The following is a 12465-nucleotide window of genomic DNA, read 5'->3' on the forward strand; positions in this document are numbered from 1 at the left end:
TTCGATGTCTCTCGGACGGCGAAGAATTTATGTCGTCCGGCCAATCACGTTCCATAACCGCAGCCGAGCCCCCGCTGACCTTGGACGGGATTGGCCGGACGGCGGAGGATCTTTGTCGTCCGAGAGACATCGAACGCGGGGAAAATGTTGCGGCCACTGAAAAAAAATGCTTATTTGAAAAAAAAATCATCAAATGACTCATAACCACACTCTGAGGACCCTGAGTCATAAAGGAAAGGGACCGTGTATATCACACCACGGTGAGATTTACACAATACCGGCCATTTGTGTAAATCACACCCACCCCGGTGTGATATACACAAAATCTACTACGTAGTGTAAATCACACCCGGGTGAGGAATACACAGAGAGGGCAGCTGTGTGTATATCTCACCGCGATGTGACGTCATAGCAACGCTGAACGTCCATTGGTCAGAGCAGTGACTCTGCTCGCCCATTGGTCAGATCAGACTAAGCACTACGAATATTCCGGCGGGATTCCGGGCGTCCTCTCTCACGGAATCAGCAGATCGCCTGGCCTAGTGGTGAAGGTGCTTGCACGATGATACGAATGTTGCGGGTTCGAGTCCCGTCGGTGCGGGCGCTTTTTCCCGCATTTTCGCTTTTCCTTGGTAGCGGTGGGTTCGCTGCCGACCGACAAGTTTAAAAGCACCAATACAATATGGAAAGCGACGTCTGAATGCTCGTGGCGAAGCGGTGCAGTGCCGAAGGCAATGCCTTAGGAGAGATTACAGGCAATGGTAAGTCAAATATTTTTAGGTTAAGTGGTTGTGTATCTGGCTTCAGGCCGAAGGCCTGAAGCCTGATGCACAACCACTTAACCTAAAAATATTTGACTTACCATTGCTTGCAATCTCTTCATGCGAGTACCTTCTTCCTCATCCACGGGTAGGCAAAAATCAGTAGGTCAGGTTAGGTTAGGTTAGGTTAGGTTAGGTTAGGTTAGGTTAGGTTAGGTTAGGTTAGGTTAGGTCAGGTCAGGTCTAAGGTTTGGTTAAGTGTCTTGTTACCGTGCCTACTGTGTAAATCTCACCCAGGTGCTGCGTGGTTTGACACCCAGGTGTGATTTACCCACTACCGAGCACACAGTGTATATCACACCCTGGTGAGATTTACACATTGGCTAGGCCTACTGTGTAAATCACACCCAGGTGCTGCGTGGTTTGACACCCAGGTGTGATTTACACACTAGGAGCACATTGTGTATATCACACCACGGTGTGATTTACGCATTTGCCGGGCCTACTGTGTAAATCACACCCAGGTGCTGCGTGGTCTGACACCCGGGTGTGATTTACACACTAGGAGCACATTGTGTATATCACACCCCGGTGTGATTTACGCATTGCCGGCCCACTGTGTAAATCACACTCCGCGTGGTGTGATATACACAGGAGTAGTGTATTGTGTAAATCACACCCGGGTGAGGTTTACACTACAGTGCGATGCATTATGTAAATCTCACCGTGGTGTGATATACACGCGTCCTAAAGGAAATTCCAAGAAAATTCGCAGTTCTCGCCCGTTTGCTAAAGTGCTTGCTTGGTAAGAGGGGCCAGGGCAAGGGTTGTGGAGTCATAAGTCAGTCAATGGACTTTTTGGTGACTCCGAGTGTCTCAGACTTCAAAAATTGACCGCAACTCCAGAGGGCTGTTCACGGGCCCTGTGTGCAGTAGGACCATACACAGGCTCCAAGCTCTGCCCAGTGCCCACTGCGCCCCTACGCCAGTCTTCCAACACCGCACACAGCCCGCAGCGTGTGACGTCATACTGACTACCCACCCCCTACCCCATGCCTGCCGCACTCACCGCATTCAGCAGATCACAGTGCCTTTGAACAGCCCTTGGGTATCATGGCATTGGTCCTATAGGTCATATAATATAAGTAAGGCTCATGACTGAGATCTTTTGTCTTTTTTTAAAGTAGCTTTTGTCTGAACATGACTTAAATACCCTAAGACGAACACGAGACAAGATAAGTGATATTTAAGATGTTTAACTCCAGAAGACATTAAATCCTCGCAGGCCGAGGGGGGGGGGGGTTGGTGCCACCCCTCTGACGGTTTTTTTCGCGATTTACGCCGAAGTACGCCGAAAATTTCGGCGCAAGCCGTCGATTTACGCCGAAGTACGCCAAAAATTTTCGGCGCAAACGCCCAACTACGCTCGAGTTCTCGACGAAAGCGTGCATTTTTTCCAGTCGAGGCTTTTGTGTGTTTCAAGGGCCAAGGCTTTGCACTACAAATATAAGTACAGACACTTAGGTACCTACCTACGCATAAGCGTAGGAACCATGGGTGCAGTGGGTGCAGCTGCACCCACAATAATTCTCCAGTGGGTGCAGACAATGTATTCTGCACCCACAATAATCTGAACCAAAAACCCCTTTTCTCATCAACACTACTTCCCATGCAGCACGGCAAATTCAGGATATGTTGCCCACTATTCATCTTTCGAAACATTTGCTAAGGTTAAGGTTAAGGTTAAGGTTGATGAGCTAGGTTAGACTTGGTCTATTTGGTGCTCATGTCCGGTAGGATGGTACATAGAAGGATCAACAGTAGACATATGTAGGATTGATGACTAGGAATGACACTGTGATGGTCATTACTTACATTTGTGCTGAAGAAAAAAAAGGAAATGGAGCATGTGATTGAACACATACTGATGACCCACTATCAAAATGTTTAGCCCGATATCTTCGAAAATGGCTAAGTTGGCCGCTTTTACTTTTTGCGGTAGTCAATTTTGACAATCTTAACCCTCGCATCGCATGTGTGCGGCGCTTTCCAGCTTCTTATGTGTAGGGGGAGGGTAGGGGAGGGGGTCGATCGGACCCCCTGCCGTTCGGCACCTGATCGAGCTAGAGCTTCGCAAAAAAAAAACGAGGGTGTTGCCCGTGGCTAGAGGAAGCCGATGATACCCAATTTTAAGGTTCTAGGTCATTAGGTGACCTTCCAGGTCAGGTAAATGTTCCAAAAGTCGGGAAAATCGGGACCTGCTAGAAATGCGTAAAGTGAAGCTGTTGTCGGGTTTTTCGGGGTGCTGATCACGAATATCATGTTAGTTTTGATCACAGATGATGTCTTCATGCATTTAGGCCAGCTGTCGGGTCAGGTCAGGTCAGGTCAACCATTAGGCGTCCTACCAGTACCGGCTATCCAGAGTAGATGTCAATTGTCAACTACCACTGACGGCGTCGTAGCATGTTACGAAGGCACTAAAACTACTTCGTAAATGTTCAAATGGGTGCTAAATTCGAAATCAGCCCGAAAAACTACCCTAGAAACATGTAAAACTCGAAAAAGTGAACCGAGGTCATCAAAAGTCAATGACCTGACCTGAACTTCAGGTGACCTTCACACCCTCCGTGATGCATGGGACGAACATCATTTCACATGTTTGGACGTCTACAATCACAAAAAGACTGGAAACGCGCAGATAATGTGAGCTGACATACGCCAAATCGGATTCCGGCCGAACATGGTCTCGAGAATCAGGTCACAGGTCAAAGGTCTTTTGGGTTAGGGTCATGAAATTTTCAGAGTAGGTGTAAAACTGATCAACTCTCGAGGGCACTTAAAATTTCTTCGCGATCGGCCGCTGTTTGCGCGAATTATTTGCGAAAAAACATGGGAGGTCCATCCGACCACCCCCCCCCCCCACGCGAGGGTTAATGCTTCCAAATGCACTTTCAGACTTCAGTAGGGGAGAGTGGGGTAAGATGCCCAGGGTGGGAAAGACGCCCCACCCCCTCTAGCGGCGAAACAAAGAATCGAACCTGGAAATTTATGCTCTTAGTGTAAAGCGGAAGCCTGCCTTGTTAACTGCACAAAAATTTGCGAAGCTCAGTTGGGCAACGGCTGACTGGTGATTGCTTGTTTTTTATTTGCTGCTTTCAAAAAATATTTTGGTGTCAAAACATTGTAAATATCAAAGAAAGTAGATAGTTTTTGCGTCCCTTGCTATAGTCGTAATACATTAGCATGCGTATACTGTGCCCCAAACAGTTTGTTTCAGGGTGTAGTTTTATGGCTATCAAATTGTACTGATTTAATGTTACTTCGGTACCTCGGGGTAAGATGCCCCCTGTCCTGATGGGGAAAGACGCCCCCCTAAATCCGTAGGTTGTCCTTCAAGCAGTCCGTCAAATCATTTATTACATACTTGTGATGAGAGACAAAAGCCGATCTGGGACTATTGAGAGTCCAGTACGGTCGGGTGCTCCCCATGCCGGTCTCTCGGCACACACAGCGACTTTTTGGGCGGCATCTGACTCTGAGAGCCCTCACGACGGCCTCTGTGGGCCCTATTATTGGCTCCAGGGCCCCTCACGACATCCTTTGAGGGCTCCCACGTTGGCTTCACGGGCCGCGCTGGCATTTGAGGTCCCCACGATGGGCTCGAGGGCCCTCAAGCATCATGAAGATCTATAAGGGCCCCACAGTGGTCTCCGAACGCCACCATGGAGGCTTGTTTGGCCGCGCTGGACTATGATGGCCCTAACGATGACCTCTGAAGCCCCTTACGACTTCTTTTGAGGGCCCTTACGATGACGTTTGGTGTCTACTGCAGGCTCGAAGGGACTACTGATTCGTTCAGGCGATTCACGTGCCCATTTATGTCACTTATAGTGCAGGGGGCATCTTCCCCAACGCCAGGGGGCGTCTTTCCCACCATGTGGGGTAAGATGCCCCCTTTCACTTCTTCAGGAAAATGCTTAATAGCAAAAAGAGCTATCATATTTCAGGCACGAAAGAGTGATATTTTTGGAGAAAAATGATGTCGGCTTCCGTTGAAACTCCAAGTTTTTGCTTTCCGATCGTCATTTTCGAATAATATATGACATAGTAAAACCCTGGGCATCTTTCCCCACTCTCCCCTACCTTTTCGACATGGTACACCCTCAAAGCTCGTAATGAGCCTTCGCTCGGCTGTCGCTCCCTACCCCCCCCCCCCCCCCCCCCCGCCTCACCGGTCATGGCTGGATTTCTGCCCCATGCACCCACAATGTTCCAGCCGTTCCTACGCCCATAGCGCTGTTCGGCGGCCGGCTAGTACTCTTGCCGGCGCTCACATACGTGCTGGTTGCCCCGGCAACGGGCTATTGACCAATGAGAAGCCAGGAAAGTGCAACGTCACTGCGATTTTTCATATACCTGTGCCCCCCGTAGCGCGCTTCTCATTGGTCAATAGCCCGTTGCCGGGGCAACGTGCACGTATGTGTGCGCGGGCTAGCGCGCTAGCCGGCCGCCGAACAGCGCTCATGACTGCTTGCCTATGATGTTACATGTGCCATCTGCTAGATGGGCTTAATGGTGGTCTGGATGTTTCTGGTCAATGTGTCATCTGTCAAGCCTTTGCAATGTAGTGACAAGGTGCACCTGTATTAAGAAGTGGGGATAGAATACTGCCCTGGGGCCAGTATGCCCTGAATGCGAGTAGTTTTCTGCCGTGAGTCTTATTGAAATATTGACATCCAATTCTATTTGCCAGTCTCTCCTAATCTGCTGTATATTTTGGGTGATACAGCATAATGGATTACCCACCAGATTTGCAATGTCACCTGAGGTGTCAGCTTGTCATATTCTTGCAGGGCCTGGCACAAGGGAACCATGACTTGTTCAATTCACAGGAAATAGCCTGTGGAGCTGCGTGTGCTGTCCAAAGTTCATCCAAGAAATGTAGATAAGAGCTTGTCAAAGCAACAGAAACTTATATCAATGTTTTCCTTTCCCTCAGAGCAATGCCTTCATGTCTGGGCGTGCCAACGCTGCAGGATGTCTGCCTGCAGCAGTTCTGTCGGCTGCTCTCCGAGCTGGCCATCAGCTCTCCCAAGATACTGGCTGAGCAGGCACCCCAGCAGGAGAGCAGTGTCACTGCTGGATGTGGGACCAGCACCACAGCGATTAGTCAGAAGGCTGGCCAGCAAACAGTGCAGAATGAGGCCGACCAAGCTGTACCATCAGAGGACACTGAGGACGCTGTGAAATTGCTGGAGGATGCCGCTGAAACTGAGGAAATGAAGTCAGAAAATAGATCAAGTGAAACTACTGCAAGTGAAAATGAAGTGGCGACAGCTGGTCCTGAGGATACACATGAGAAGGCCAATGCAGCAGCTGTGGACCCAGGAACGAGTCTGAAGCAAAGTGTGGCAGATGAGCAAAATACATCAGGACACAGTCTAAGGAAGGCAGACAGTTTTCAGGAGCAGCAGAAAGAGGCTCGATCTTATCTCATTTACAACGTGCCTCCGTGCTTCTTCGAGCAGCTGGTGCACAGAACACTCACTCAGATCAACAAACATTTTTATGACCCTAAGTGAGTATGAACATTCAAAATGTATGTTTAATGCTGTTGTTTAAAGGGACTATCCCACCTTTAACATGGGGTTTGAGTTGAGATAGCCAAGTTTGCGGCGAGGTTCAGAAACCACTATCTATCTAGGTTGCAACCCCCGCGGCCTCTTGGTGTTGAAGAAATTCGTTCCCTTCATTTGAAAATGGGCCTTGTACAAGGCCCTATCTTCAACATGGAGCGACCGTTAGTGTGACGTCACCTCGTTTAGTCATTCTGATTTAAATGGGTTTGTTCGTTGAAAAATCGCTTAAAACTTGGTCTGAACTTTGTTGTGGTGCCTACAGAGTAAAAAGAATCAGCTTTATGACAGTAATGTGGCCTGGGGAAGGAGGTAATTTTGGGCTGTGACGTCACATATTTGAAAGTTTGTGTTTGGAATATGGGAAGCCTAAGATGTTTAATGAAAAATAAATGCCAGAACCGTGTTCCTGGTCATCCAATCTATAAAGTCGGGCACAATTTAACTGGTTTTAACAACATTTTAGAAGCTGGGATAGTCCCTTTAATTGAAGTAGCCCTGCGCTCGCAATTGGCATATTAAAACTTTGGAAGCCACTGATCAGATATATTACCACTTCAGGTTTTATTAGCCCTCCCATTGTTTCTAGAAAGTCCCGAATTCAACAGCATTCAATTTAACGTAAGACCGAACACATGCCTAGTGCCTACCTTGTTCAAAGCCCCTGCCTATATCGCGTCTCTTCCACCGCTGTCCTACCTGCCTGCCGTGTTTGTCAGGTACAAGAGCCGCCGGCCCGCGATGGTGGCCGTCACGTGCTGGCTGCTCGGGGACCACATCCGACACCTCAGTCTGGACCAGTGCCGGATGCTGTGTGACCGCGCTGCCGTGGCGCACGTGTTCCGCTGTCTGGCGCACATGCCGCGTCTGCAGACACTGGCCATCGGGCGGCTCAACTTCTGGAAAATACCCGAGCTGAGCCTGCTGCCCGACCTGCTGTCAGGTGAGGCAGTACAAGTAGCGCCCCTTTGGGTTGTATTTTTGTCGCAGTGTACCATTACCGTTCAGTATCTCGACGTGATCACATTCCGAGATCCGGTTATCAGTTACGAGCAGTTTCTCTGTGTGGCTATCCATGACAGACAAGGACCGAATAGCCGTCCTGATTCGCCGTGTTCTTATACATATGTCGACATTCGTCTTTACGCGACCAGTGCGGCGCCGACACCGTCCATGGTCCACTCATCTCCCAATATCCCCTTGTCGCCCAGGTCTACCTCAGCTCACCACCCTGCGCCTCGAGTACATCTGCCTTCCGGAGATGCTAGTCGGACTCGACGAAAAGTGTCCGCAGCTACAGGAGCTCAGTCTCAAGGACTCGGAGAAGGTGACCGACCGCGAGGTAGCCCAGATCCGGCGCTGCCTTCTGCTGCGGCGACTCAACATCAGTGGAACTTCCATCACAGGTGATACCTCCATTACGGAGCCGACCCTATCTTATTTGACAGTGGTGGCAGCGCCCATATCACACTTGCATCTTGACATAAATGATCGATCCTTACCTATAATATGACGAGACTGTCATGAGACTCCGGTCCCGATATGCTTACTGCTTAGGTATAGCGTAGAACAAAACAATATAGCTAAATGTAATGGGATAAGTTCAAATCTAACTGTATGTTTTCATTGCTAAGTTATATTGCAGCATCAGCATTGCTTTAGGATTTTTTTTTGCGATCAATTGAATCAGTCACGGTAGTGAGCTGACCTACCTGTCTTTCTCCCCGCCAGGTGCCGGCTCGTGGCAGATTCTCTGCTCCCTGCCGTCCCTCACCTGGTTCGAGCACTGCCCGTTCAACTGCAACTCGGGCCCGTTCCTGTTCGACTCCCGAGAGGCCATGCTGAGCTACATCTGGGAGTTCCTCAGTCCGGAGGGTCGCGCTCATAGTGCCCAGCTGCCCAGTGTCACCGGTGAAATGGCGCTACCGGCGTCCCGCGGTCGCGGCAGGGCTCCAGAGGGTGGAGCGGAGGGGAGCCGTGGTGGTGCTCCTAGGGATGGTGCAGCCAACAGCCAAGAAAGAGCCCCAACTGTCGGCGCAGCGAACGACCAAGATAACGCCCCAAGTGCTGATACAGTAAACGGTCAAGACAGCGCCTCAGTTGCAAGCGCAGCGGATGACGATGCTAGTGTCCCACCTGACGGACAAGACAGCGCCCCGGCAGATGGACCAGAAGACGCGGGTCAACAGCGACCAGAATCGGGGGCCGCAGCCAACCCCGTTCCTTCCCGAGAATCATCTATCGGTGCCGACGGCAGCGCGGCGTCGGCCTCCGGCCGCCATGTGTCCCCGCTACCCCTGTCTCGCTCCGGCTCTGGGTCTGGCTGCGGCTCACCGCGCCGTCTGCGTATTGAAAACTTCTGGCTGTTCAACCCAAAGACGGAGGAAGTAGCACTGTCACGACTTTGTCCGGTGGTCAGCCTGCTGAAGCTGGATTTTGTGTTTCAAGACATGGGAAGATCCCCTGATTTGGCCGGTCTAGCGCACCTAAAGCACGTGACGCGGCTCGAGATCAACAGTTTCGACGCGCCCCGGTTTTCGGTGATGTCTGAGGTACTTCGTCAGTTGGGTGGCCAGCTGACTGAGCTCGCGCTGCATGTCTGTGATGACTACACGGCCACCGCCGCGCTGGAGAACGCAGTGGCACGCTGGTGTCCGCGCCTGGAGCGCTACTCATTCACCGGGGATTACTCAGTGCGTCTGCCGGCCGAGCGGGGCGACGACGAGCTACAGTTCGGTGAGCTGCACCGGCGGCACACGCAGCTCCGCGAACTCACTCTCGGCGGCTTCGTCACAGGCCGGCGACTTCTCTTCGTGCTAGCTCACGCGGACGGGCTGCGCCGACTCAAACTAGACGGCGAGCTGCGGTATCTGGATGACACCGGTTTTAACCAGCTGCTGGCTGCCAACCGACTGCACCAGCTGGAGGAGCTATGGATAAACTGCAGCGCCGCGCTGACCGTGCAGCCACTGCTGCCGCTCATGTTCGACTCACAGTCCGCTCTGTGCAGGCTCGGTCGTCTGAGCAGTCTGCAGGGACTCGACCGAGCCGGGTTTATCGAGCTGAGAAGGCAGGTGCGCAGTCTCAACCTGGCACTGGAGCTGGTCTGGGTGACACCCGGTGTGTAACGCTGCCTGAGAGCGAGAGCTTCGGTTTTTGGTGACACCGTGCTGTCCCCGCTCAAACCTACGACTCTATATAGAGCTGCCTGAATATCAAGCAGAATCGTCCGACCACCGCCTACGCCTACTGGTGGTGAGCAACAGAGATTACACCGGTTTTGCTCCCGTGATTGTGGATAACCCGGGTTGTGATAATGAGCTTTAGCTTAGAGACATTAGATCTGCGATCTGTGCAGCCAATCCTTCCCATTATTTTGCTAACAAGGATATAATATGCGGCAAGAGGAATATTGGCGTTGAGGATAGCGTGTCTTTGTTGATTGTGGGGGCGAGTTCGAACCGAATCGCGAAACGCTGAAGCGATGTACGCCCGTCGATAACTTGTTTGTTAACCGTTCTAAGTTTTTTTTATCCAATTGTGTTATTTGATATTCTATCGTGTTTCTACTAATTTACCTCTAGAGTCCGATCAGACTAGTCCGTAGATGATTTCCTTCTAGTCACGAGGATGGGACGGTGGTTTGCAGGACACGTTTTGTCCGAGTCTTTCCATACGTAGCTCCTACTTACTATCGGTTGTGATCAACGCGTGCCTTACTTGTGATCGAGCAAATTTGGCCAGCCGGTTCGCTCTGAACACTGATAACTAATCGTTTGTGTGGCTCGGACGCGTCTGTCTTCAGGTCATTTGCGGTATCATGTGTAACGGGAGGCTGTATCGTTACCCAGCGCGGTGGTAGCCGATCCAATGGCACTAATAGAAATGTGGTCAGTGGCGAGCAACCGCTGTCAATCGGAGTGCCTTCGCGTGATGTAATACCAGTGTGAGCGTTCAGTTTATTTATTACACGAACTGGAACTGTCTATTTAAAAATCAACAGTCAGCACGATAGGAAGCTTTGTTCGTGTGGCAAGGAAAGCGCGCATGAGTCAGCCACCACCAATCGTCCGCGTACATCGGACCGCCATGTCATGCAACAATACCCGGCAAGTGAGTCGGTGTTCACACCCGAGGTCCGCCCAGCCCGGGACCTCAATAATACTCCGCGTAACAACGATACTCATTAGGGCGTAACGATTAACGACACAGCTAACGCCATAGGTTCGGCACGAGCGAAAAACGTAAAAACAACGATATAAATCGATTGCGGTCGCGCAAAAATAGCCTCTTAGAAAACGTAACAAAGCGCACAGCGGGACAGTTGGCTGACAATACACCGTACACTGTTTACCTGACGGGAGCGCCAAGCTAGGTTCGGGTAAAGGTCAAACAAAGCTGCAGCTATTTGTCACGGTTTGTTCTACAGCTGGGAACGATGCCGGGCTCAGTCCGATACAACTTTCAAAAATTGTTTGATCTTAAAGTTGCGACGACGAGGCTGGCAACTCGGTGTCTGCTTGCCGGGTCGCCCGCTGTCTGCCGCCCAGCCGTGTGCCGCGGTGCAGCCGACCGGCCGTACCGGACATCCGTTCGCCCGGCCCTCTCTCCTCCCTCCCGCCGCCGTTAGCGCGTCACTCTGTCTGCTCCAACAGCCTGGGCCCGTCACCGACCGCTGTGTGGATGACTCCCTGCACCCCGCCGGGAATACGGGGCTGCAGCTCAGCAGCCAGCTCCTCCGGCAGCTGGGGCAGCTCGACAGACCGGCCCGTCACCCAGCAGGCCGGGTCCGGCGGCGGAAACACGCGAGCCACCGCCGCCAGGAACGGCCCCACTTCGGCCGCCGGGAGGTAGATGCACGCGTTCGGGCCGGCGTCAAACGTGTAGCAGGCGCGCATGCCGCCGAGGAGTCGGTTGTAGGTGTGCACCGTCTCGACGACGGCGTGTGAGACGTCGGTCATGTATCGGATCGGTGGGTAGGTGTCCTGGCAGACGGCGTGAAGCTGGTTACTGTCTCGCATCGTCAGCTCGGCGAATGCCGGGAAGTCGCGCTGCTCGATTGCGGTAGTGATGGCAGTCAGGCGAGCTGGAAGTCCCTCCAGACGCGCGCGCATCAGCTCGGAGGTCTCCGCGGTGCGGCTCATACCGGATGTGCTGGCCACCTTCTTACGGTCATGACAGGCGATCAGAATGAGGCAGTGCAGATCCGGCCAGTGACTGGCCGGCGCGACCTGCTCGGCCAAGGAGTCAGTGCCGTCAGGCCGCTCACCGGCTCGCCAGCGCACAAAGCCGCCCAGCACACTGCGACAGGCAGAGCCGGAGCCTTGACGTGCCACCGCGCTGATATCACCGCTCACGTCATACAGACGCGACAGGGCGAACACGAGGCACGCATATCCGGCGGCCGACGACGCCAGCCCGGCGGCAGTCGGAAAGTTGTTCTCGGAGACGATCTGCACGCAGCCGGCCGGGATCGAGCCGTGCTGAGTCTGCGCGCGAGCACGGATCTCACGCAGGCAGGCCTGCAGACGCGGGTTGCTGATGGGCTCCTCAATGCCATTCAGCCAAATTTTATCCTCCGCGTAGGTCTCGCTCAGTGTCACGGTGGTCTTGGCACGTAGCTCGTCCTGGCTTAGCGTTACACTAATCGAGTCGTTCAATGGAGTTATCAGCTTTTCATCCTTCTTGCCCCAATATTTAATCACCGCGATATTTACCGGACCCGAACAAGTCACCGATTTCATGATGAGGCTTCACCACACAACTCCAACTGCAGCGACTTGGACTAGGCCTTCCTGAGTCTTCGCCCTGCCGCAGTCGGACCCAGCGACGAATGGATCCGCTTGCTTAGCTATTTAGGTCCTAATAGCTGACAGGTGAATTTTGAATCACGGCCAACACCGGTCGAGTTCACGAGGGACAGAACACCCCCTCTCCGCGCGACCTCACCGGAAGAAATGAAATGAGCCAATAAACAGTTTCTGGCGTGACATGTCAGCATTAGTTTGTCGCACAAGCGTCGTATTTGAAGACGTTCTAGCCATCAGAGCCAATCTGGGCAAATA

The 12465-nt window shown here is 52.2% G+C and overlaps 2 protein-coding genes across 5 annotated transcripts; one reads left to right on the top strand and one right to left on the bottom strand.

Annotated features, from left to right (window-relative positions):
• The first annotated feature begins 82 nt into the window (after positions 1-82).
• Positions 83-9850, top strand: LOC122378929. Of its 4 annotated transcripts, none has more exons than XM_043360645.1 (5): positions 83-146; positions 5764-6342; positions 7120-7343; positions 7612-7806; positions 8132-9850. In XM_043360645.1, exons 2-5 carry the CDS (start codon positions 5768-5770, stop codon positions 9526-9528), a joined length of 2391 nt encoding a protein of 796 aa, XP_043216580.1. In that variant the 5' UTR covers positions 83-146; positions 5764-5767; the 3' UTR covers positions 9529-9850. The 4 variants fall into 4 exon arrangements, with proteins under 4 accessions (XP_043216580.1, XP_043216550.1, XP_043216560.1 ...); XM_043360615.1 differs by lacking the exon at positions 83-146 and adding an exon at positions 447-551; XM_043360625.1 differs by lacking the exon at positions 83-146 and adding an exon at positions 1515-1566.
• Positions 9851-10347: 497 nt separating this feature from the next.
• Positions 10348-12359, bottom strand: LOC122378941 (diphosphomevalonate decarboxylase-like). Its single transcript, XM_043360658.1, has one exon. It carries the CDS (start codon positions 12142-12144, stop codon positions 11035-11037), a length of 1110 nt encoding a protein of 369 aa, XP_043216593.1. The 5' UTR covers positions 12145-12359; the 3' UTR covers positions 10348-11034.
• Between the last annotated feature and the right edge of the window lie 106 nt (positions 12360-12465).

Source organism: Amphibalanus amphitrite, unplaced genomic scaffold (assembly GCF_019059575.1).
Source record: "Amphibalanus amphitrite isolate SeventyFive unplaced genomic scaffold, NRLGWU_Aamphi_draft 000007F_arrow, whole genome shotgun sequence".
In the NCBI taxonomy this organism is placed as follows: Eukaryota; Metazoa; Arthropoda; class Thecostraca; order Balanomorpha; family Balanidae; genus Amphibalanus; species Amphibalanus amphitrite.

Bases quoted from the DNA above. Each gene is read 5' to 3' on its own strand.
- LOC122378929 (XM_043360645.1), top strand. From the start codon at position 5,768: ATGCCTTCATGTCTGGGCGTGCCAACGCTGCAGGATGTCTGCCTGCAG. The intron at 6,343-7,119 runs GTGAGTATGAAC...CGTGTTTGTCAG, and splicing joins AAACATTTTTATGACCCTAA to GTACAAGAGCCGCCGGCCCG. The intron at 7,344-7,611 runs GTGAGGCAGTAC...CTTGTCGCCCAG, and splicing joins GCTGCCCGACCTGCTGTCAG to GTCTACCTCAGCTCACCACC.
- LOC122378941 (XM_043360658.1), bottom strand. From the start codon at position 12,144: ATGAAATCGGTGACTTGTTCGGGTCCGGTAAATATCGCGGTGATTAAA.